The sequence below is a fragment of the Bubalus bubalis genome, chromosome 11, assembly GCF_019923935.1.
Source record: "Bubalus bubalis isolate 160015118507 breed Murrah chromosome 11, NDDB_SH_1, whole genome shotgun sequence".
Lineage (NCBI taxonomy): Eukaryota > Metazoa > Chordata > Mammalia > Artiodactyla > Bovidae > Bubalus > Bubalus bubalis.
Window position 1 is genome coordinate 91,364,547 of NC_059167.1, and position 24,980 is coordinate 91,389,526.

Consider the following 24,980-nt stretch of genomic DNA (forward strand, 5'->3'; position numbering starts at 1 on the left):
GCTAGCAGAGTAATATGTACCTTTTTATAACTAAAAGAGAACTGTTTATAGATAGTGATAAAATGGAGCCCTCAAACTAGCCATTTAATACTCAAAATTATTAAACAGTTCTATTTATATATTTAGCGTGTTTCATAAATACGACTATAAAAAGTAATAGGATGTCAGGTTTCGGTCAAATATCAATGTGCTCTTTTTTATTCTTTCCATTGTAATTCACAGTTCAGTTATTGAATGATTTTCTAACTTTTTTACTTTAGTTGGGGGGGGTGGCGTTTTTAAAAGAGTAAGTTTGGTGTACAAATCTTGAATGTTTAAGTGTGGGTTCTTCCACTAATTTTCTTAATTAGAAAATTTTCTTAATTTTCTTCATCTGTTTAAAAAACAAAAGAGATACCATTTTCTCCCTAGGCCCAGAGAAAGTGTTATTATATACCTGAACTTTATAAACAATATAGTATTAACTGATTCAAACTCCTTTTAAAAAGATATCGAAAGACATATAGTTTATAGTTTACTAATACGTTGAAGTGTAATAAAGTTAAAGGAAGAGACCTTCAGTATTATGTACAAATTAGTGAGCTATCAATTTTTCTTATTTAAGATTTTTTCTTGATATTTTCCAGTTGTCATATTCCCAAGTATTGTTAAAAGTACACCGTTTTGATTTGCTTAAAAGTGATAGTGTTTCATTCTCTGTGTAGCATTACATAATTTTCAGGTGAACTCTTCATTACTCTTTTGGTTATAACCTCACCAAGATTGCCAAGATTCTCAAGACAGGAGAAAAATATAGTTTCCTTTCGTATGCCAGTTTATGGTGGCTAGGATGTCTTCCCGTTCTTACACCAAAGTAGGGATTTGCGTTGGATCCAGAAAGGGCATTGTCGTTTCAGATTATCCCACTGCCTTTCCCAGGACAGTCCTTCCTTCTCCCTCCTGCGGCAGCCCCACCTCCTCCACACCCGGCGAGCTCCCGCCCGGACGCCTTCGGGGCCCCGCCCCCCCGCGTCTGCGCGCTCGCGGAGGGGCGGGGCGGCGGCGCTCTGACACCTGGCGGCCGCAGTGGGGGCGGGCCGAAGGCAAGCGTAGGCTGGGATTGGCTGGGGCGGCGCGGGGACGGCGGGAGGGGGAAGGAGGGGAGACGGTTGTAGGGCTCGTGTTGGTGCCAGAGTCTGGGCTGCCTGAGGGGCGCGGAAGCACGGGGGGGAGGAAGACGGCAGCAGCATGGCGGCCGGATACGAGCCGCCCAACCCTCTTCCCGGCTGTCGCCGCCGCTGTTGCCGGAGTCGCCGGGACCCTATAGTCTGCGTGTGTTAGTTGTAAGCCCGCTGCCTCCCGGTCAGTCCTCCGGTCTACCTTTCCTTTCACCGCCACTGCCTGCCCGAGGGTCGGCCGGCGGGTAACTCCCACTCCTACCCGGCCCCACCCACAAACCCGCGGGCCAGGACCATGGAGGACGTGAAGCTGGAGTTCCCCTCGCTCCCACAGTGCAAAGAAGACGCCGAGGTGAGTCTGTCAGTGACTAACACGCACAGGCCTCAGTGGCTCTTCGCCGAGGGGCGGACCCCAGGCCCCAGCCGTCGGAGCTTTCACCTACTGCTACCCCTGTTGCCTCCTGAGGGCGTCTCGGGACCCCGGGGCGGACTCTCTCGCTCCGGGGCCGTCTGCCCCGACCACGGCTCCCGGCGTTCCTCTTCCCCTCCGAAAACGCCGGGGCCGGGTCTGGTCTACTTGCTTCAGTCCTTTTTCCCCTAGATTCGGCGTCGAGGACTTACTTGAAGTAAGGTAACCCTTTTATTGCCAAAGCAATGCAAGGGTATGTTTTAAATCTCATTTTGAGGGGTAATCTTTGGTGTCATCGATTGACTTGTGGGACACATGAGCCCACGTGTGGAATTGATGTGGGTGGGGCCTGAACTTGGAAGTGTGCCTTCAACAAGTTTCTAGAAGTTGTTGGTTTGTTTTGATTTGATTTGATTTTTGGTGTTCTTGAGGCAAGCCGTGATCATCAGAGTAAAATGTCACGAAACTAGCTCATTTGAATCTGAAAACTTCAATCAAAAAACTTGCCCTTTGGAGGGAAATTAATATGGGGAATAAAATTCTTTATAACTTGGTCTCCTGATTTCTAACTCGGGGTTCTTTTTATCCCATCTTACATCTTCCCTCCCTAACGTTTGTATTGAGTTTTCCCGCATCTATTCCTAGTTTAAAATTCTTTATGTTATTGCTGCTGCTAAGTCATTTGAGTCGTGTCCGACTCTTTGGGACCCCATAGACGGCAGCCCACCAGGCTCCCCCGTTCCTGGGATTCTCCAGGCAAGAACACTGGAGTGGGTTGCCATTTCCTTCTCTAGTGCATGTAAGTGAAAAGTGAAAGTGAAGTCGTTCAGTCGTGTCTGACCCTAAGCGACCCCATGGACTGCATCCATCCAGGCTCCTCCATCCATGGGATTTTCCAGGCAAGAATACTGGAGTGGGGTGCTATTGCCTTCTCCGCTTTATGGTATTGGAGACTACTAAATTAGAAATTTTCTGAAGACAAAATGCGCTCTAGTAGTCTCAAGAAAGAAATGTTAAATTGCTACTTTTAAGAGATCATTCAGTTTATGGCAGGTATTCATTCTATTGAATGTCTTCTTTTGTGGTTGGTTCACTTTTTTTGATTTGGGGGATCATTGCTTGTGATGATAATCCTTGAGAATTTCATGTTTTAAGAGATTCAAATAGAAAAAAAAAGAATTTAGGTTAAAAATGATTTTATATTTTTTCTTTTATATGGAATAATGTGAATGAAGAGTATGCTTTTATATCCTTGAAATGATTCGGTAATTTCAACACTAGGCAACCTTAGAAATAATGTAGAGCTTTCCCACTTTTAAGATGAAGAAATTGTAGCTTACTAAGAATAAATGGTATTCCTAGTGCACCTTGGTCTCCTCGTTCTCAATTCATTGTCCTTTTAAATACACCTCAATTCTTCCCTGTTCTTGTCTTAATAGTTCTAGTTTAAAATGTTTACAGACTTTGCATCTAATCTCTTATTGAATAATAATATATCTTATCCTTGCAAAGATTGTAAATTTCTTAGTGAGGAATACAGCTTACTTCTTTCCTGCTTGCTGCTTTTCTTGTGTTGGAGAGAAGTAATACTTAACCCTAGTACATAATGATATTCATATCATCCACTGAAAGCCAGTTCGTTCCTTATTCTGTAGCATTGGATGTTTGTTATCTCTCAGTTACAAGTGACAGAAACCAGAGGAGCTTAAGCAACAAAGAAAAGTAACAAAATCCAGAAAGTTTGGAGTTCAAACTGGTCTCAGAGACTTGACTAGATGGTATTAAAATGCAGCAGTACTGCCCCTGCCTTTCATTAATGCCTGTCTCTATTTACTGTCAAGATCTGTTCTTTTTCTTGGGCTTCTCCACAGGTATCAAGTTTGACCATCAGTTGCTTGAGGATCAGACCCTTAGAGCATTCACATTAAGTGGGGAAAGGCCCTTTTCTCTAAGCTTTAGTGTTCAAAATCTAGTGGATTGGCTTATCCTTGGGATCAGTCAGGAGAGCCAGGAAGGGGTGAATATAGTGAGGGATCCAGTCTAGGTCACATACTTCCTGGGCTGAGGGGACTGAAGTTTATCATTGGTAGCCCTCCCACCAAGATAATAGGAGCATTTCACAGAAGATGGAAGATGCTTTCTGGCCAGAGAGAACTGTAAATAATCATAAATAGGGCATCTAGTTAATTATACATGGTAAAGTGACTAATTGGAGAAGGCAATGGCACCCCACTCCAGTACTCTTGCCTGGAGAATCCCATGGACAGAGGAGCCTGGTAGGCTACAGTCCATGGTGTCGCTAAGAGTCAGACACAACTGAGCGACTTCACTTTCACTTTTCACATTTCATGCATTGGAGAAGGAAAAGTGACTAATAAAACAATGTTAATTTTTTAATTTCCAGTGAAATATGTAAAGTGGCAGATATTCTTACACAATTATGGTGACCAGCCAGCATAATTTTTTCCACATAGGAAGCACTCTCAATCACATTCCAGTCTTGCTTAAGTAAAAAAGAAATTCAAGTACAGTAATTTCAGTGAAGACTGTTAATGATTGATGTAATCAGGATATGATAACTTTATGATCCTGTCACCTCTATAAAAATATTACCTCCAAGTTTCTTGAAATACTGGATAGAGCACTCTTCCCAGAATGGTTGCTAGCAAAAATTTAGATCAGCTTGCAAAAAGAGCGTCATTGTTTAAAATTGCTGTAATTTCCTGTTGTTTTGAGGATGAAGTTCAAACCCTAATGTCATCAGCATGGTCCTGTGTGAACTGGCATCATCTGCCTCTCTTAATCATGTTATGAGCAACTCTGCCCCTTGCTCCATTTGGGCCCTATCTATAGTCACCTTCTCTCCGTTTCTGAAATGCTTCTATGTTTTTCCCCCTACCTTAGGAGCTTTAAGCTACAATTTTCCCCTGCCATGACTGCCAGCACATTCTCCTTGCCCTCTCCTGATTATTTATTTTTGGGCTAGATCCCACTTGAGGCATCATTTCTTCTGAGAAGCTTTCCCTGATTTTTCCAGTTCCTCGTGTCCACTCTCCCATCTCCAGATGAGTTCGATCCCCGGGTTTCTAAGCTTCTGTAGCACTTGCTGGACTTCCCCAGTGGCTCAGCTGTAAAGAATCTGCCTGCACTGTAGGGTACTCAGGTTTGATTACTGGATTGGGAGGATTTCCTGGAGGAAGAAATGGCAACCTACTGCAGTATTCTTACCTGCGAAATCCCATGGACAGAGGAGCCTGGTAGGCTAGAGGAGTCCATGGGGTCATGGAATTGGGAACCACTGAGCGACTAAACAACAAGAGTAGGATCACTCAAGGAACTTGTAAAAAATAACCAAGCCTGGACTCCTTTTCTGAGTTAATTGGTTTAAGATGGAACTAGATAATTCCAGTGGCAGGTTTAGAAATAACTGATTTGGAAGCATCTTACTTAAATACTTCTTTGTTTTTCCATATCCTCCCAACCCTCTCATTTTTAAAGTAAAAATTGCTTTTGGTCCTTGGGTTTAAGCAGAGCTTGAGCTAGGCCAGAAGGAAAGAGCTTACTCTGAAGAGGACCTGTTTTGGGGGCAGGGAGCGGTGAGAGAAACTATAATACTATTTCTGTTTTGTGAAGTGTCCCAGCTCAGGTATAGTATTCTGATTTTTTTTTCCTTAACTTCCCCAGCCTGTTGTTTAAACAGTCCTCTTGGTATTTGTAAACATTATGTTTCAACCAGCCTAAGTTGGTACATTTATTTGTTTATTGGTCTTTGAACATTTTTATAGCATTTTTTCTGTCCCCCAAGTGTGATTTTATAGGTCATGTAATTGCATTTGCTTGAGAAGTAAGAAGAGAGCCTGAAAGATGTTTTAATATGTGGTATCTTCTAGCTCATATTGATTGAAGGATTTTCACTTGTGAATTCCCATCAGAAGCATGGTGTGTTTCACAATTAAGGATATTTTGGCTTAACTGGCTTGCTTTGGTTTGAGAAACATAGTTGGACTGCTTGGCTAATCAGCAGAGTTTGGGAAATTGATTCTACTAATTAATTATAGGAGTAACTCAAAATACATCTTATCAGTTATAATGAGAGTCTGCCTTATTAACACTACCATCTCTAAAGAGATGGATTTTTGAAACAATGTGGGCAGGCTGAGATTAAGATTGAATGTGATATACATGCAAGACTTGGTTATTAGATACATGTTCAGACAGATACATGTCTAGTAGAGCAAGACTGTGAGCATAAATGACTTTCAAAGTCCTGATCTAAAGGCAGAGTTGGTAGACAAGGCAAGTTTAAGATTTGTTCTGTAGGTAGTAATCAGGCTAGATAAACAAAGAAGGTAAACTTCTGAAATGCTCCAAATGAAATTTTCTATGAGAAAAGACATTCTAGGTTTCAAAGGAACCATGCCTGTTACAACAAGTCATGTAACAAGTGCATAAGAGTAATTTTTATCTGTCTAGTGAATAGGAGTAATTTTTCATTCTCTTCTATACAGCTTGCTTCTTACTCCTTTATTATCTCTTCTGTAAATACAGCATATATGTTCTATCGAATACAACCTTATGAGAAGCTCAAAATTTATTTGAAGCCTCTTGTTTCACTTAAAAATTCATGTAAATTTTGAATTCTATTCATATGTTCATGTTTGTTTTAACATGAATGTTCTAAGTTAGTGGTCAGTGAAAATATTTTTTCCTCGGGGTGGGGGGTGGGGTTGGGGGGTGGAATTTATGATAAAATCGACACCAGAAAGAAGCACATGTTTATCCTGTGGCTTTAAGTGCCATCAGGTATATTGCTTTATATTCCCTAGAATATATGTACACCACTTCTCTATATATGGTCCTCTGTTTTTCTTCTTTTGTCACACATAATGTAGAAATATCAGTTTTGGTAAATTCAGACGTACACATTTCTTTAATCACATCCTTTCTCACAACTCTGACAAGTTTTTTCAGGAATATAAGGCTGCTAGAGAATCTTTAAAAAAAAAAAAAAAAAAACGATCCATAGAGTCTAGTGCCATGAATCTCCTCAATGCATATTCTATGTAGGCACTGTGCTCAATGGTTAAGGGTTCTGTGACTAAAATGACAAGAGTATTTGACTTGTTTAAAATTTTTTCAATATAAGAAGGTTATAATATATTGGTAAGTTATAAAAGCAGATAAACATTCCATTTGTACAGTTTGATTACATTTGCCCCTCTACTGGCTTGTAAATTATATACTTTTTTCTATTCTATTAATCTCTATAAGCTAATCATATTATATAGTCTATATTTATTAAAATATAACTATATGTTTGCTTATAGTTCCTTCTTACATTGAGAGACTATAGTGTAGTGATGAATAGAATGGACTCTATAGAGTCAGACTACTTGAACTTGAAGTCAGGTTATGTAGGCTCTCAGTGCCTAAAGTAGAAATGTAAAATAGAGACAGCAGTACTTTTTCTTCAAAAAAACATACTTTAGATGTTCTTTTAATAAGAGTCTGCTGGTAGTAGACTCTCTTTTGTTTGTATGGAATTGTCTTTTATTTCACTCGTGTTCTTGAAAGATGATTTTCTCAATATATATCCTAGACTAACAGTTACTTATTTCACCATTTTGAATGTATTACTCTTCTGGCGTTTCATTCTTGTAGTTGAGAAATCAGTCAGTTGAATTGTCTTTTCTTTATATGTAATCTGTCATCTTTGTCTGAATTCTCTCTCCTTTTGATAGAGATTATAAAATTTACATAGAGTATAATGCAGATATTATGTACAATCAGTGAGTTTTGTTAAATATATACACCAGTGTTTACTGCTTCTATCAAGATATAGGCCATTTCTCCCAACATAGGAAGTTATCTCATGTTTCTAAGCAACCCCTACCACACCCCACATTAGGCAAGGAATATTACGATTTCTGTAACCATAGTGTACTTTTGTCAGTTCTTGAACTTCATATAAATGGAATCATGCGAAAGAAACTGTTTTGTTTATGACTTTTTTCACTGATCATAGTATCTGTGAAGTTCATCTCTGTTGTGTTTATGAGTTGTTGATTCTTTTTTATTGCTGAGTACTGTTGCATTGTATGAGTATACTATGTATAGATGTTTGGGTTATTTGGGGTTATGATGAATAAAGCTACTTTGAATATTCTTGTACAAGTCTTTTTGGTGGACATATGTTTTCATTTCTCTTTAGCAAATCTTTGTTAAGAATTGCTCAATTAATAGAGTAGGTGTATTATTAGCATTTCATTTTATACTCGCATCAGCAGTGTTTGAGAGTCCCACTGGCTCCACATCAACACTGACTTATATAGTACTGTCACTTTTTAACATTAGTCATTAGTGGGTATGTAGTGGTTTTAATTTGAATTTCCTTAATGACTGACTAATGATGTTGAGCATGTTTTCATGTGATATTGGCCTTTTAATTATCTTCCATGAGATGTCTCTTCACTTATTTTCCCATTTTAAAAATTAGGTTTACACTTTATTGTTGGTATTTTGTATTTTGGAAACAAGTCTTTTGTTGAATATATGTACTACAAATATTTTCTTTCAGTCTATGGCTTCATCTTTTGTATTCTTAGCAGTATATTTCAGTTGATCAGAATTTTTTAATTTTCATTAAATCAAATTTACTAAATTGTTTTTCCTTTGTGCTTAGTACCTTTTGTGTCCTCTTTAAGACATTGTTCCTTTCCCAAGGTTGCAGATATTCTTCTATGTTTTCTTCTGGAAATTATATCATTTTTGCATTTATGTTTACACACAAACACATGTATACTTTTTTTTCATTCATTCAACAATTACTGAGTGCCCACTGCCTTCCCCAGGTGGCATTAGTGGTAAAGAACCTGCCTGCCAATGCAGGAAATGGAAGGTAGGTTTGATCCCTGGGTTGGGAAGATCCCTGAAAGAGGAAATGATGGCCCACTCCAGTGTTCTTGCCTGGAAAATTCCGTGGGCAGAGAATCCTGGCAGGCTACAGTCCATCGGGGCTGTTGAGAGTTGAACACAACACACAGGAGTCAAACATTGTTTGGGTCAAGTCTCATAGACCCACACAGAGCTGCATCTCTTTGACTGATTCACTGTGTGCCGAGCACTGTCATCAAGTAGATTACAGCAGTGAAGACACATGAGACATTTGTGTGTGTCTGTGTGTATGCACATGTGTGCATGTGTGGTCAGGATCAAAATTTATTTTATTTCCCAGACATTTATTCAGTTATTTCCAGCATCACTTGTTGAAAGACTTCTTTCTCCATTGAATTACATTGGCGTCTTTTCAGGAAAATTAATTGGCTGCATATATGTAGGTCTTCTGGCCTCTATTCATATTTTCCATTCTTCTATTTGCTTTTAGTCTGGAAAAAAAAAAATCTTCTTTCTGTGTTTGCTGTGCTGAGCAGTTTCCTCTTTTCCTGTTTACCTGTGCATTTCTTTCCCTTATGGGCTGCCTATTTCTAAGGTACCTTTAACTAGTTTTGGGAAATTCTTATTAATATTGTGTGCGATATTTCCCCTTTATTTTTTCACATCTCCTTCTAGAACTTAGATTGTATGGATGTTAGACCTTTTACTTCTATCTTACCTGTCTGTTAACTGCTCATATTTTCCAACTCTGGCTTTAGGTCATTTCACTTGTTTTGTTTTCTAATTCACAAATTCTCTCTTTAACAGTATCCTTTCTTCTGTTTAGCCTATCTGATGACTTTTCATTTCACTTGTACATTTTCAGTTCTACATATTCCTTTTGGGTCTTTAAAAAATTGATTTCTTAATATTTGATTATACTTAAGGGTACTTTTTTTTTTTTTTTTGCATTCCAGTCCCCTATAATGAGAAGGACATCTTTTTTGGGTGTTAGTTCTAAAAGGTCTTGTAGGTCTTCATAGAACCGATCAACTTCAGCTTCTTCAGCGTTACTGGTTGGGGCATAGGCTTGGATCACCGTGATATTGAATGGTTTGCCTTGGAAACGAACAGAGATCATTCTGTTGTTTTTGAGATTGCATCCAAGTACTGCATTTCAGACTCTTTTGTTGACCATGATGGCTACTCCATTTCTTCTAAGGGATTTCTGCCCACAGTAGTAGATATAATGGTCATCTGAGTTAAATGCACCCATTCCAGTCCATTTTAGTTCGCTGATTCCTAGAATGTCAATGTTCACTCTTGCCATCTCCTGTTTGACCAATTTGCCTTGATTCATGGACCTAACATTCCAGGTTTCTATGCAGTATTGCTCTTTACAGCATCTTCAAGGCTGTGTATTGTCACCCTGCTTATTTAACTTCTATGCAGAGTACATCATGAGAAACGCTGGGGTGGAAGAAGCACAAGCTGGAATCAAGATTGCTGGGAGAAATATCAATAACCTCATATATGCAGATGACACCACCCTTATGGCAAAAAGTGAAGAGGAGCTAAAAAGCCTCTTGATGAAAGAGGAGAGTGAAAAAGTTGGCTTAAAGCTCAACATTCAGAAAATGAAGATCATGGCATCTGGTCCCATCACTTCATGGCAAATAGATGGGGAAACAGTGTCAGACTTTATTTTTCTGGGCTCCCAAATCACTGCAGATGGTGATTGCAGCCAGGAAATTAAAAGATACTTACTCCTTGGAAGGAAAGTTACGACCAACCTAGATAGCATATTCAAAAGCAGAGACATTACTTTGCCAACAGAGGTCTGTCTAGTCAAGGCTATGGTTTTTCCAGTGGTCATGTATGGATGTGAGAGTTGGTCTGTGAAGAAGGCTGAGTGCTGAAGAATTGATGCTTTTGAACTGTGGTGTTGGAGAAGACTCTGGAGAGTCCTTGGACTGCAAGGAGATCCAACCAGTCCATTCTGAAGGAGATCAGCCCTGGGATTTCTTTGGAGGGAATGATGCTAAAGCTGAAACTCCAGTACTTTGGCCACCTCATGCGAAGAGTTGACTCATTGGAAAAGACTCTGATGCTGGGAGGGATTGGGGGCAGGAGGAGAAGGGGACGACAGAGGATGAGATGGCTGGATGGCGTCACTGACTCGATGGATGTGAATCTCAGTGAACTCCGGGAGTTGGTGATGGACAGGGAGGCCTGGTGTGCTGTGATTCATGGGGTCACAAAGAGTCGGACACGACTGAGGACTGAACTGAACTGAACTGAAGGGTACTCTTATAGTAAATGTTTTATCATATCCACAAAGACAGCAATATTTTTTATTGTTGTAATTAATATCTGAAGTTTTTGTGGATGTGATTCAGTTGTATGGCTTCTGATACTGGCTCATTTCCTCCTTTTTTTTTTTAATGAATTTTTAAATTGTGAGTTCTTAGAACTTAACTTTGAATTATTTCTGATTTAGGTTTAGGGTATGTTCCTCCAGAGAGAAAATGCATTTACTTCTCCCAGGACACTACACAGGACCACTTGACATTAAATTTTCACTTGGTCTCACGAGTCAGACTGGTTAAGACCCTATCCCACTACTACCACCACCACCTACTCAGGCCCAAAGATAGGAGAGGCAGGGGTACTCATTTTTATGGGGATGAAGTAAGCTTCTACTCCCTCCAGTGTGTCTTCACGGAAGGTATTACCCTTTGGGAACCCAGTGTTTTGGTCATGATCTCGCTTTCCACTTTGAGCAGGTCCTAGGCTTTCTCTCAAGTGCAGTGCCATTTAAAGCCAAACCATGGTGAGAATGTGGAACAACTAAAACTCCCATCCATTGCTGGTGGGAGCATAAATTGCTTTTGGAAAACTTTTGACACTGTCTGGTAAAGCCAAATATAGGCCTACTCTGATTGTCATTTAATTGCCACATATATTCAAGAGAAATAAATGCATATGTCCATCAAAGGGCATATAAAAGAGTTTTCACAGCACCTTTATTCATAATTGCCAAAACCTGAAAGCTACTTAAATCTCCATGAACAGGAGAATGAGTCAGTTGTGACTGCACAGCAATAAAAAGGCATAAACTACTGACATACACAACAGCATAGATGAATCTCATAGACATTATGTTGAGATAAACCAGACCTAAAATAGTACTGCTGTATGATTCTTTCCTGGTGGTTCATTAGTAAATAATTCTCCTGCCAGTGCAGGAGATGAGGGTTTGATCTCTCGGTTGGGAAGATCTAGAGAAGGGACTGGCAACCCACTCCAGTATTCTGGCCTTGGGAATCCCATGGACAGAGGAGCCGAGTGGGCTCTGGTCCATGGGGTCATAAAAGAGTTGAATACGACTTAGTGACTAAACAACAAATGATTCCACTTACATGAAGTTCTAGGACAGACAAAACTAAAATCTGTAGTGATAAAGGTCAGTCTGAAGACAGGAGATACTGACTGAGAAGAGGAAAGAGGGAACTTTCTGGGATGATGGAAATCTCCATCTGAGTTGTGATTTTGTGGGTAGGTATATTTGTAAAGAAAGGCAATGCCAAAGAATGCTCAAACTACCACACAATTGCATTCATCTCACATGCTAGTAAAGTAATGCTCAAAATTCTCCAAGCCAGGCTTCAGCAATACGTGAACCGTGAACTTCCTGATGTTCAAGCTGGTTTTAGAAAAGGCAGAGGAACCAGAGATCAAATTGCCAACATCTGCTGGATCATGGGAAAAGCAAAAGAGTTCCAGAAAAACATCTATTTCTGCTTTATTGACTATGCCAAAGCCTTTGTGTGGATCACAATAAACTGTGGAAAATTCTTCAAGAGATGGGAATACCAGACCACCTGATCTGCCTCTTGAGAAATTTGTATGCGGGTCAGGAAGCAACAGTTAGAACTGGACATGGAACAACAGACTGGTTCCAAATAGGAAAAGGAGTACGTCAAGGCTGTATATTGTCACCCTGTTTATTTAACTTATGTGCAGAGTACATCATGAGAAATGCTGGACTGGAAGAAGCACAAGCTGGAATCAAGATTGCCGGGAGAAATATCAATAACCTCAGATATGCAGATGACACCACCCTTATGGCAGAAAGTGAAGAGGAACTCAAAAGCCTCTTGATGAAAGTGAAAGTGGAGAGTGAAAAAGTTGGCTTAAAGCTCAACATTCAGAAAACGAAGATCATGGCATCCAGTCCCACCACTTCATGGGAAATAGATGGGGAAACAGTGGAAACAGTGTCAGACTTTATTTTTCTGGGCTCCAAAATCACTACAGATGGTGACTGCAGCCATGAAATTAAAAGACGCTTACTCCTTGGAAGGAAAGTTATGACCAACCTAGATAGCATATTCAAAAGCAAAGACATTACTTTGCCAACAAAGGTTCATCTAGTCAAGGCTATGGTTTTTCCTGTGGTCATGTATGGATATGAGAGTTGGACTGTGAAGAATTCTGAGCGCCAAAGAATTGATGCTTTTGAAGTGTGGTGTTGGAGAAGACTCTTGAGAGTCCCTTGGACTGCGAGGAGATCCAACCAGTCCATTCTGAAGGAGATCAGCCCTGGGATTTCTTTGGAAGGAATGATGCTAAAGCTGAAACTCCAGTACTTTGGCCACCTCATGCGAAGAGTTGACTCATTGGAAAAGACCCTGATGCTGAGAGGGATTGGGGGCAGGAGGAGAAGGGGACGACAGAGAATGAGATGGCTGGATGGCATCACTGACTCGATGGACGTGAGTCTGGGTGAACTCCAGGAGTTGGTGATGGACAGGAAGGCCTGGCGTGCTGCGATTCATGGGGTCGCAAAGAGTTGGACACGACTGAGCGACTGATCTGATCTGATATTTGTAAAAATTATTTGAGCTCTACATTCAGATTTGGTTGTTTTAGCACTTCATTCTTACATCCATTTTAAGAGCCGACTCACGGGAAAAGACCCTGATGCTGGGAAAAATTGAAGGCAAAAGGAGAAGGGTGTGGCAGAGGATAAGATGGTTAGATAGCATCATCAACTCAGAGAACAGGATTTTGAGAAAATTGTGGGAGGTAATGATAGTGAAAGTTGCTCAGTCATGTCCAACTCGTTGCCACCTCGTGGACTATACAGTTCATGGAATTCTCCAGAATATTGGCGATTTGCCTGCAATGTGGGAAATCTGGGTTCAGTCCCTGGGTTGGGAAGATCCTCTGGAGAAGGGAAAGGCTACCCACTCCAGTATTCTGGCCTAGAGAATTCCATGGACTGTACAGTCTATGGGGTTGCAAAGAGTCAGACTCCACTGAGTGACTTTCACTTTCACTTTTTGGGAGATAGTGGAGGACAGAGAAGCCTGGCCTGCTGCAGTCCATAGGGTCACCAATAGTTGGACATGAGTTAGGCACTGAACAACAGTGCTGGCCTCATAAAATGAGTTTGAAAGTGTTCCCAGTTTTTTTGTTTTTTGGAAAAGTTTGTAAAGGATTGATATTAATTTTTCTTTGAACATTTGGTTGAATTTACCAGTGAAGTTGTCTGGTTCTGGACTTGTTTGTTGGGATGATGTTGATCAGTAATTCAGTCTCCTCATTGTTTCTTCAAATCTTATTATTGAGTTTTAAGAGTTCTTTTTATGTTCTATATAGATACAGTTTATATATCAAATACATTCCTTACAAGTATTTTCTCCAGTTCATGGCTCCAGTTTCAATTTTTAACTATGAATGCTTCTTATAAAGAACAGATATTTGTATCATGATGGAAGTCCAGTTTATTGAATTTTTTCTTTTATGTATTGTGATTTTGGTGTCATATTTAAGAAGTATTCGCCTAACCCAGTCACAAAAATATTCTCATATGTTTTCTTCTAAAAGTTGTTACTTTGGGTTCACATCTAAGCCTACAACATTTTTGTTAAGTGGAAGATATGAATAAAAATTTGTTTTTTATTAAAAAAAAAAAAGAACAGAAACATAAGACTGAAAAGACTAGCAGATTTTCTCAGGATGCTGTGTTTCAGTGTTTACTGCCCTTGCTGGGTTTGTGCTTTCTTATGTTTGTGAGTGTGTGTCTGTCTGGGGACTTTCCTTACTTCTTAGTTCATCTGTGCATTTAAAGGTACTTTTGAATTAAAGTTAACATGCCTCAGATTGGCTATCATTGGCTATGATACTGCCACTGTGCAAAGCTAAAGATACTTTGGAAGATATATTTTAACAGTCATTTTGTAGATGGTTTCTCAGGGTTTATAGACCAATTTTACATTGTTGAGACCAATTTTCAAGATTTGAAACAAAAAATGTATTTTGTTTCTCTCTATTAAAAAAAAAAAAAAAAAAAAGGAATGCTGATGGTCATTGTAGGAGTATATATTCTCTCTTTCCATTACAGAAGTATAGCATTTCTACCTTCTGTGTTAAAAATACTTGTCTGACTTGGGGAATCTGGATGGAGGGTAAAGGGAATTCTTTGTACTATTTTTTTAACTTTTCTGTAATTCTAAAATTTTCTAAAGAAATTTAAAAAACCTTTTTGCAGTTTTAACTTTAGAAACCTAATTACTATTTTTAATTCTGAGTTTTAAACCACTAAGCTAGAAACTTTTAGAATGTAGTCCATTTACAAATGAAGACTACCTGTAGTGTATTTGATTTCTCATTTCAATTTACTGTAATTGCTTTTTTCTTCTTCTAACTTTTAAAATATTTTCCGTTTTTGCCATTTTGCTTTGGCATTTTTCATGGAGAAGGAAATGGCAACCTACTCTTGCTGCAAAATCCGATGGACGATGGACGGAGGAACATGGTAGGCTACAGTCCATGGGGTCGCAGAGTCTCACACAACTAAGCGACTTCCCTTTCTAGCTATTTTATTTTGGCCTGCATTCCAAGAATGAACTCTGTACTGACGTAAAGTGTATCTTTAAAGGGACTTGAACTAGACAGAATCAAGCCCAAGTAAGATATGGGAAAGGCTATTTGATAAGCATCTAGCAGTTTAGATCAGGCATGGCAGATAAATACCTATCACATTCTGTTCTTTTTTCATCCGTTGCAGATGTTGCTTAATGATCACAGCACTCTTTTCTTCCTTGAATTTTTCTCCACATAGGGTTTAATTAATAGCTGTCTGAAAGTGAAAGTTGCTCAGTCGTGTCCAACTCTGCAACCCCATGGAGTATACAGTCCATGGAATTCTCCAGGCCAGAATACTGGAGTGGATAGCTTTTCCCTTCTCCAGGGGATCTTCCCTACCCCAGCATCGAACCCAGGTCTCCTGCATTGCAGGCGGATTGTTTACCAGCTAAGCCACAAGGGAAACCATGAATACTGGAGTCGGTAGCCTATCCCTTCTCCAGTGGATCTTCCCGACCCAGAAATTGAACCAGGGTCTTCTGCTTTGCAGGCAGATTCTTTACCAACTGAGCTATCAGGGAAGCCGATAAAGTGAAAGTCGCTCAGTTGTGTCCAACTTGGCAACCCCATGGACTATACAGTCCATGGAATTCTTCAGGCCCAAATAGTGGAGTGGGTAGCCTTTCCCTTCTCCAGGGGATCTTCTCAACTCAGGGATCAAACCAAGGTCTCCTGCGTTGTAGGCAGATTCTTTACCAGCTGAGCCACAAGGGAAGCCCAGTAGCTATCTACTGTCAGTTGATTAGAGGTGGCAAAATGACAAGGTGTCTGTTTTACATCTCTGATTTAGAGTATCATTTTTGCGAGAAACATCTGGAGTACCTATACTTTCAATTACTGAACTATTCAGTCTGTTATAAAGTAACATAATCATAATTTTGGAAGCCTGACTACTTAAGAGTCACCTTAATCGTTGTTTCTTGTCACTTAAATCTTCACATATTTATGAAGCTAGTTGATCTGCTGTGTTTATAGAATATTCGCCAAGTATAATGTATTTTTAAAAAATCCGTACACTTGTATATCACATCTTTGACCTTTAATTGGGTGACATTTTTCATAATGTTATTTACTTTTCTTATGTTTTCCTTCCATTTTTAAGGAGTGGACCTACCCTATGAGACGAGAGATGCAGGTATGACAACCTCCTTGTTTATTCCAGCCAACCTGTATTACTGTTACTATCATTATTAAATAATTTAACCTAATTTCACAAAGGATTTGAGTCCCATTGACTCATAATCTGTAGGTTCATCACTGAGTATTTTAAATATTAACATATTAAAAGTTAATTGTGGCTCTTAAAAAGATGGGAGATGAGATTTCTTAGAATCATTGAAATAGTTATATATGTATGTGTTTAATGAGTCACTTTGGTTTTCTTAATCTGAAAAATTGGGCACAGTATTTGTATTATTTCTGAAAGCAGTTTGCTTTCTGTGTTTGTGTGGTTTAGATAAACTCTGGAGAGTAGACTGTAAAGCAGATCACCATTTTGACTTAATTGTTCACATTTGTGTCTGATTTCCAGTCAACTTCAGTTAATTTAGTGAAATTCTCCAGAAGATTGAGTCGAATACTCACACTATGTGGAGGAGGAAATGGCAACCCACTCTAGTATTCTTGCCTGGAGAATCCCATGAACAAGGGAGCCTGGAAGGTTACAGTCCATGGGGTCGCAAAGTGTCGGACACGACTTAGCAATTATAAAGATACAGAAAACAAACTAGTGGTTACCAAAGGAGAGAGAAAAGTGTGCTGGGACAAATTAGGTGTATGGGATTAAGAGATTAAAAACACCTATGTATAAAATAGCAACAAGTTTTTATTGTATCAGATAAAGAATTCTAGCTATTACTGTATAATAACATTTAATGGAGTATAATCTGCAAAAGTACTGAATCACTATGCTATACACCTGAAACTAGTATAATATTGTAAATCTATACTGAAGTTAAAAATTTTTTAATTTTAAATAAAGAATAAGCAGGTGAATTTTCCACAGGGAATTGATAAAGACTATTTTCTGGATGGTACAAACCAACATTTAATAAAGGGAATTTATGGAAAAAAAATACAGTATGGAATGAATGAATTAGTGATAGCTTGACATTGTACAGGAGGCAGTGATCAAGACCATCCCCAAGAAAAAGAAATAGAAAAAGGCAAAATGGTTGTCTGAGGAGGTCTTACAAATAGCTGAGAAAAGAAGAGAAGCTAAAGGCAAAGGAGAAAAGGAAAGATATACCCATTTGAATGCAGAGTTCCAAAGAATAGCAAGGAGAGATAAGAAAGCCTTCCTCAGTGATCAGTGTAAAGAAATAGAGGGAAACAATAGAATGGGAAAGACTAAGGTCTCTTCAAGAAAATAAGAGATACCAAGGGAATATTTCATGCAAAGATGGGCAAAGTTGGGCACAATTACCGGTGTCCAGCCCCGGTTGGGTCCAGGGATTCCCTCGGGAGGACGGCGTTGGCGATTAAAAGGATAGATAAAAGGAGAAAGATCAGAGGCTCAGTATAACTGGTTTACGTGGAAAGCCAATAAAACTTGTGACACCAGGCTTGCACTGACCACAGAGGCCATAGGCGCCCTCTCGAATAGCGGAAGGTGCCCCACCTTAGGCACCTTCTGGAGTGGGTCTTAGAAGCCCGGGCAAATAAGTGGTCTCAAGAGGGCCCCCACGCTCCCAATTATTTGTCCTGAAGGAAGAACAGAGAAGAAAAAGAAAAGGAAGCAAGAAAGAACGACATGGGGAGACCAAGCTTTGAGCAAGGCCCGTAGCTTTATTTTCAAAGGGAGCTTATATACCTTAAGTTGTGCATAGAGGAAGGATAATAGGGGGTGTAAAATCATGCAAAGTCAGCAGTCTTTGATCCTTATCGAGACCAGGCTTTCTTTTCTGCAGACTTATCGTATACAAATGGTTTAGGTGATTTACATCATCTTCTGGCCAGAAGGCCTGTTAACATTTTATGACTCTGATAAAGGTTTGTCAACCATAAGACTTATTTTCTCTAAGAGTAATTATTTTAAAGTTTGGCGCTATCCTCCGAAGGTGTTAGATAAAGTTGCATTCCTATAGGGCAGAGGTGCAGTGGGTTTACAACAAGGAAAGAATTTATTACCTTAAGGGTCTAAAGTTGTTAGCACCAAGGCCACTACTTATTTTTTTCTATATACAAACTATATTAATTAATACACTTTTAAGGATACAGTACAGGGGATGTTGGAACTTGGTAGCAAGCATTGGCTCAACAATGAAATCTTCTACTAGTTCTATTCTAACAATTTCTAACTCTCCGAGAGGCTCTATACTATTTGAATATCTTAAGCTTCCCATGCCTCTTGGGAGGCTGTAAACAATCATATGCGTAGCTGTATGAGTCCAGATAAACCTGTCAAGCAAGTTAGAGAGCTATCTGAGGGGTTTGAATTGAAACACTCCTATTATGCCCAGGAGGCTAATTAGCTAGAGCTCTAAGTTGATTTCCTTCAAAGAAAGGTGGTTGGGGATAGCCCCCCCGTTAATGTCAGAGGAGTTGGTGAAAGTCGTAAAATAGTAAAACAGACAGATTCTGGTTTTGGGGTAGACGCTCAGGCAGATCCAGGGGGGCCCTCAAGCCCTGACCCACCTTGCCCGTCAGGGCTCTCCTGCATGACCTTGTCATGGATAGGAACTCCCGTGCTGGCTCCCGGCACACAATAAAGGACAGAAATGGTATGGAACTAACAGAAGTAGAAAATATTAAGAAGAGGTGGCAAGAATACATAGAACTATACAAAAAAGATCTTCATGACCCAGATAACCATGATGGTGTGATCACTCAACCTAGAGTCAGACATCCTGAAGTCCAAAGTCAAGTGGGTCTTAGGAAGTATCACTATGAACAAAGCTAGTGGAGGTGATGGAATTCCAGCTGAGCTATTTCAAATCCTAAAAGATGATGCTGTGAAAGTGCTGCAGTGAATATGCCAGCACATTTGGAAAACTTAGCAGTGGCCATAGGACTGAAAATGGTCAGTTTTCATTCCAATCCCAAAGAAAGGCAGTGCCACAGAATGTTCAAACTACTGCACAATTGCACTCATCTCACACGCTAGCAAAGTAATGCTCAAAATTCACCAAGCCAGGCTTCAACAGTATGTGAACCGTGAACTTCCAGATATTCAAGCTGGATTTAGAAAAGGCAGAGGAACCAGAGATCAAATTGCCAACACCTGCTGGATCATCAAAAAAGCAAGAGAGTTCCAGAAAGACATTTACTTCTACTTTATTGACTACCCCAAAGCCTTTGACTGTGTGGATCACAACAAACAAAAATTATTAAAGAGATAAGTATGCCAGACCACCTTACCTGCTTCCTGAGAAATCTGTATGGCAGTCAGGAAGCAACAGTTAGAACTGGACATGGAACAACAGACTGGTTCCAAATCATGAAAGGAGTACGTCAAGGCTGTATATTGTCACCCTGCTTATTTTACTTATATGCAGAGTGCATCATGCGAAATGCCGGGCTGGAGGAAGCACAAGCTGGAATCAAGATTGCTAGGAGAAATATCAATAACCTCAGATATGCAAATGACACCACCCTTATGGCAGAAAGCAAAGAAGAACTAAAGAGCCTCTTGATGAAAGTGAGAGTGAAAAAGTTGGCTTAAAGCTCAACATTCAGAAAACTAAGATCATGGCATCTGGTCCCATCACTTCATGGCAAGTATGTGGGCAAGTAGTGAGAGACTTTATTTTGGGTGGCTCCAAAATCACTGCAGATGTTGACTGCCACTATGAAATTAAAAGACGCTTGCTCCTTGGAAGAAAAGCTATGACCAACTTAGACAGCATATTAAAAAGCAGAGACATTACTTTGCCAACAAAGGTCCGTCTAGTCAAAGCTATGGTTTTTCCAGTAGTCATGTATGGATATGAGAGTTGGACTATAAAGCAAGCTGAGTGCCAAAGAATTGATGTTTTTGAACTGTGGTGTTGGAGAATACTCTTGAGAGTCCCTTGGATTGCAAGGAGATCCAACCAGTCCATCCTGAAGGAAAACAGTCCTAAATATTCATTGGAAGGACTGATGCTGAAGCTGAAACTCCAGTCCTTTGGCGTCCTTCTGTGAAGAAGTGACTCATTGGAAAAGACATTGATATTGGGAAAGATCGAAGGTGGGAGGATAAGGGGACAACAGAGGATGAGATGGTTGGATGGCTTTACTGACTTGATGGACCTGAGTTTGAATAAGCTCCAGGACTTGGTGATAGACAAGGAAGCCTGGCATGCTGCAGTCCATGGGTCGCAAAGAGTTCGGCTACAACTGAGCAGCTGAACTGAACCTACATAGCGAAACTTTTTGTTTCATTTTTCATCTCTGCCACTCCCAAGGTCAAGGAGTATCTCTCCTCAGGAATTCCTTGACCTCTAAAAAACCTGTTTCTCTTAGTGAAAATTCACTTGTTAAAAATATTTGATTACCAATGAGGTATTTTATTTGATGCTATGGGGAATGCAAATATGAGTAAAATTTAGTTTCTGCATACAAGAAGCTATTAAATCAAATCTATACACAAATAATTCTGATATCCCATAGAATTGAAGTATAAAATTGTATTAGTATATAGGGTATGATATATCCCTACTGAAGAGTTTCTATATTGAAATCTCATAGAATAAATTTTAATTCACGATTCAGATGTTATTTATTTAAATTGCTGAATCTTGTGCTACTTTTCATTTGCTTGACTAAGATTTTGTGTAATTCCAAAAGGATGATATTTTTTAATACCGGTTTTATTTCTAGACTGTAGCAGAGAATAGAAGTAAAATTAGAGGTATTTTAGTAATCGAAAAGACAACAATACTAATTATACTAAAAGACAAAAGTACTGATTCTCAGACTGCTTATAAAAAAGCACTATGGAAGTTCAAATACCTGACTTTTCAGAATTAATTTAAATTTTAAATGTGTCATCCTGTTATATAAAGCACATCTGCATTTCTCTTCCCAGTCATTTGCTCAGTGTTGCTAGAAAATTCTCCCTAAATAATAAACTTTTTAGCAAATTATTATAACAGCTATGAAAATACTTACATGGTACATGTTTTGTATAGATTTAAATTGCTGGTGGTAAATAGCTCAATATTTTTTTCTAGGAAATTCTGCCTGGTTTGTTTTTAGGCCCATATTCTTCTGCCATGAAAAGCAAGGTAAGAACTTTTAAGTTAGATTCATCAATAGACCTTATTAACCAACTTTTTCGGGTAAGTTTTTTTAGTAGTAAGAGTTTTGTTTGAGGAATTGTCCACTGATATTGCATATTAGCAGTAATTGTGACTCTGGAGTACCTACTTCTTTTCAAATTTTAATGGACCAGTGATTCTCAAGTGTTTAACCACAAATCACAAGTGAGGTTTTGTATTTTTATTTTCCTCATGAAATCCATGTGTTTAAAATACTTGCCCAAAATTGACCTTTAATAATTTATTTACCTTCCAAGATAACTGGAATTGCTAATCTGGATATTGGACATCTGCAATTGCTAATCATAGTTTCTGAGAAATATGAGATGTAATTAAATCCCCAAATAAGATTATTTTACATATTAGTTAAAGGGTAAAATAGAATGTGCGTGATGAGCATGTACAAATACATTCATAGAACCCACATATTTTAATTGAAATGACTCAAATTTTATTTCTGTTTTTCCAAACTATGGAGATCTAGAACCTCCAGGTTGTAAAGTATTGTATTATATATCTAGGTGTCCTGTATATTTACACTGAAATGTATTTCTTCAGTTACACAATTGAAAGGGTAGATCTCATTCAGATATATGTATTAATAGCAGTGTTACCAATTCCTAGAGGATTCAGCCCTATGAATTATGGCAATGCTAATTCGCTTTGAATTATAATATAAAACATTGTATTACAGATGTTTTCCCTAATACCCTGCCTATTTAGAAGTTGGTTTGATACCTGCATAGGTTTTTTTAAAAACTTTAGAGTTAAAAACTTTTTTGAAATAATTTGATAATATTTATGAACTTTAGGTGATGGGGCGTTTTGTTTTTTAAAGTTAATGTCGTTCATTTTGAAACTGGAAAGCTTTTTGACTGTTGAGGCATATCTAAGAATAATAGTAGTAATTTGATGGCCTGCAACTCAGTTGAGAAGGTGGGATGTTGATAAAAATATATATCTAAATAAGTACTTAGAAAAGGATATGGTAGATAACTATAGACTTAATTGTGATCTACTTTGTAAAAACAAAGTTATTGCCCAAATAATGTAATATTCACAAATACTGGGGTTCAAAATGATTTTAGACTATTTGCTTTTGGTATTCTCACTGTGCTTTATAAATATACATATTATACTCTTTGTCATATTAGTTTGTAAGTATTTGTTTACAGATACATTGTCTCAAAACCTCTTCCCTCCTAACTTCACCGTGGTCTCATTAGATTGAAGAAAAGCTTCTATGGCAAAATTTGATTATTTCCCACCATAAATCATTATAGTTCAGCCCATATTTCTTTTCATATCATCTTAAACAGTAATAGCAGAAGAATAATAGAAATAAAAAATTCTTAAGGAATAAGCTCCTAATAAACTCATTTAGTTTGGCCTATCTTTTATTACATTCAAATACAGTTTTAATAAAAGGGACATATTTAGGGTCTTTGTAGATAGTGAACTGTTTCTTTTTATAAAATTTTTTCTGTTTGCAGGTGTGAGATAAGGTTATAGTTTGCTTTGTATAAATAAAAGTCTGTTGAAAACAAACAAAAAATTTTACATGCTATTATATTTGGGTTCCGTCTTAAGGTTTGTTTTTACTTAGTAATCTAATGTGCCTTCCAAGTTTGTTCAAACAAACAGGTTTTATCCCTGATTATATATGTCTTTTTGTAGTTTCTCATATTAATAGAGTAGGTATGAAAAGTTCACATATCATAGATCAGTGATAGACAAGTGAATGAATATTGAATTCACTTTAGAGGTTCTATAAATGTGAATATGAAACATTGATTTATTATTAATCCTACCAAATTCTTAACCTCCTTTCCCCTGTCTCAGGATGTACTCAGGAAATACAAAGATAACTGAACTGTAATCTATGCCAGACATAGGAAATTTTGCTGCAAAAATTAACATTTAGAAACCACACTTTCTTGGCTTAGGCTGCTATAATAAAATACCATCGAGTGGATGGTCTCAGCCACAGACATTTATTTCTCACAGTTCTGGAGGCTGGGAAGTTTGAGATGAGGGCACCATCATGGTTAAGTTTTGGTGAGGGCCCTCTTCATGGTTTGCTGCCTTCTTGAGGTAGTCTCACATGGCAGAGGGATGAAGCTCTGATCCCTCTTCCTCTTGTAAGAGCACTAATTCCAGCATGGGTACTCCACCTCATAGCCTCATTTATATCTAATTACCTCCCAAAGGCCCCACAAACTAATATCATTACCTTGGAGGTTAGGGCTTCAACATAGGAATTTTAGAGAGACACAAGCATTTGATCTGTAACAAGTAGAAATTATTCTTGAACTTTTTTATGCATTATTAGTATTGCTGTTCTATTAATACAGAAAGGGAATTAAATATATAGGATTATAAACTGAAAATAGAAAACACAGGCTTATTAATAATTCTGATTCATCATGATTTGTTCATTCATTTCTTGAACATGTAATTATTGAACAACAACTGTGTTCCAGGCACTGCTTTACACATAGTTAGCATGAATCAGTGAACAAAGTCACTGATGGCATATATATTCTAACTATTTAAATAACATGTTGTCCGTAAATTTCACTGAAACCTATAGTCACTTACAAATAAAAACTTAACAGTTTTTAGAGTTATCATGTTAAATTGCTTTAAATATAGAGCCACAAAGCACCACAGAATACTTTGGAGTCACCAGTTTTAACTTTAGGAGAATTTTTAAAACCTAGAAGTTAGTTTTTGTGAATTGTATAAATTAATTCTGGCTTAAAATAGAAAAAGTGCACTGGGAGATGCAGAGAGCAGTCTAGAGATTTGAGCTCCAGCACTGCTATTAACTAGGTCAGAAATGTTGAATAACGGTTTATGTTAGAGTAGTTCTCTCTAATAAATAAGAATTGTAGCCAATATATATAACTGCCATTTACTAAAAAAACTTGCTATGTGTCCCAGCCACTATGCCAAAGATTATCTTATAGAATTCTCACAACTATTCAGTGAATAGGTAGTGTTTTCCTAGGTTTCACGTGAGAAAATTGAGCCACAGTGCTCAGGTCATTAGCAGAGCTGGAATCTAGAGCTTGGACTCCATAGCTCATGACTTGGTACGTAGCCCATACCTTTAACCACTATATAGTATTAAAAATAAATAATAAAGAGTATATAAATGTAAATTATAAATAAATATAAAGTATGTTATACATAATACAAAGGTCAAAGGGTTAATATATATAATTAAGGTAGAGTATTGTTTCCCAAATAAATTATCTTTAAGGTCATATCAAACTCTAAAATTATAGATTTAAAATAATTCTATAAGCCTTTTGAGAACATGTAGTGTGTTTATCTTGAATCATTGAAATATTTTGC

The 24,980-nt window shown here is 38.3% G+C and overlaps 1 protein-coding gene across 3 annotated transcripts in view; it reads left to right on the forward strand.

Moving 5' to 3' along the window:
• The first annotated feature begins 1,124 nt into the window (after positions 1-1,124).
• The window catches only part of STYX (serine/threonine/tyrosine interacting protein), a 51,320-nt gene continuing 27,464 nt past the window's right edge, over positions 1,125-24,980 (forward strand). Inside the window, exons 1-3 of one of the 3 annotated variants that reach the window (XM_006053986.3) lie at positions 1,125-1,509; positions 16,478-16,510; positions 21,531-21,584. In XM_006053986.3, coding sequence (XP_006054048.1) covers positions 1,453-1,509; positions 16,478-16,510; positions 21,531-21,584 — 144 coding nt within the window. In that variant the 5' untranslated portion in view covers positions 1,125-1,452. Of the gene's footprint in view, positions 1,510-15,061; positions 15,266-16,477; positions 16,511-21,530; positions 21,585-24,980 lie in introns of those variants that run through there. The other 2 variants (XM_006053985.3, XM_044925437.2) reach the window with 2 other exon arrangements.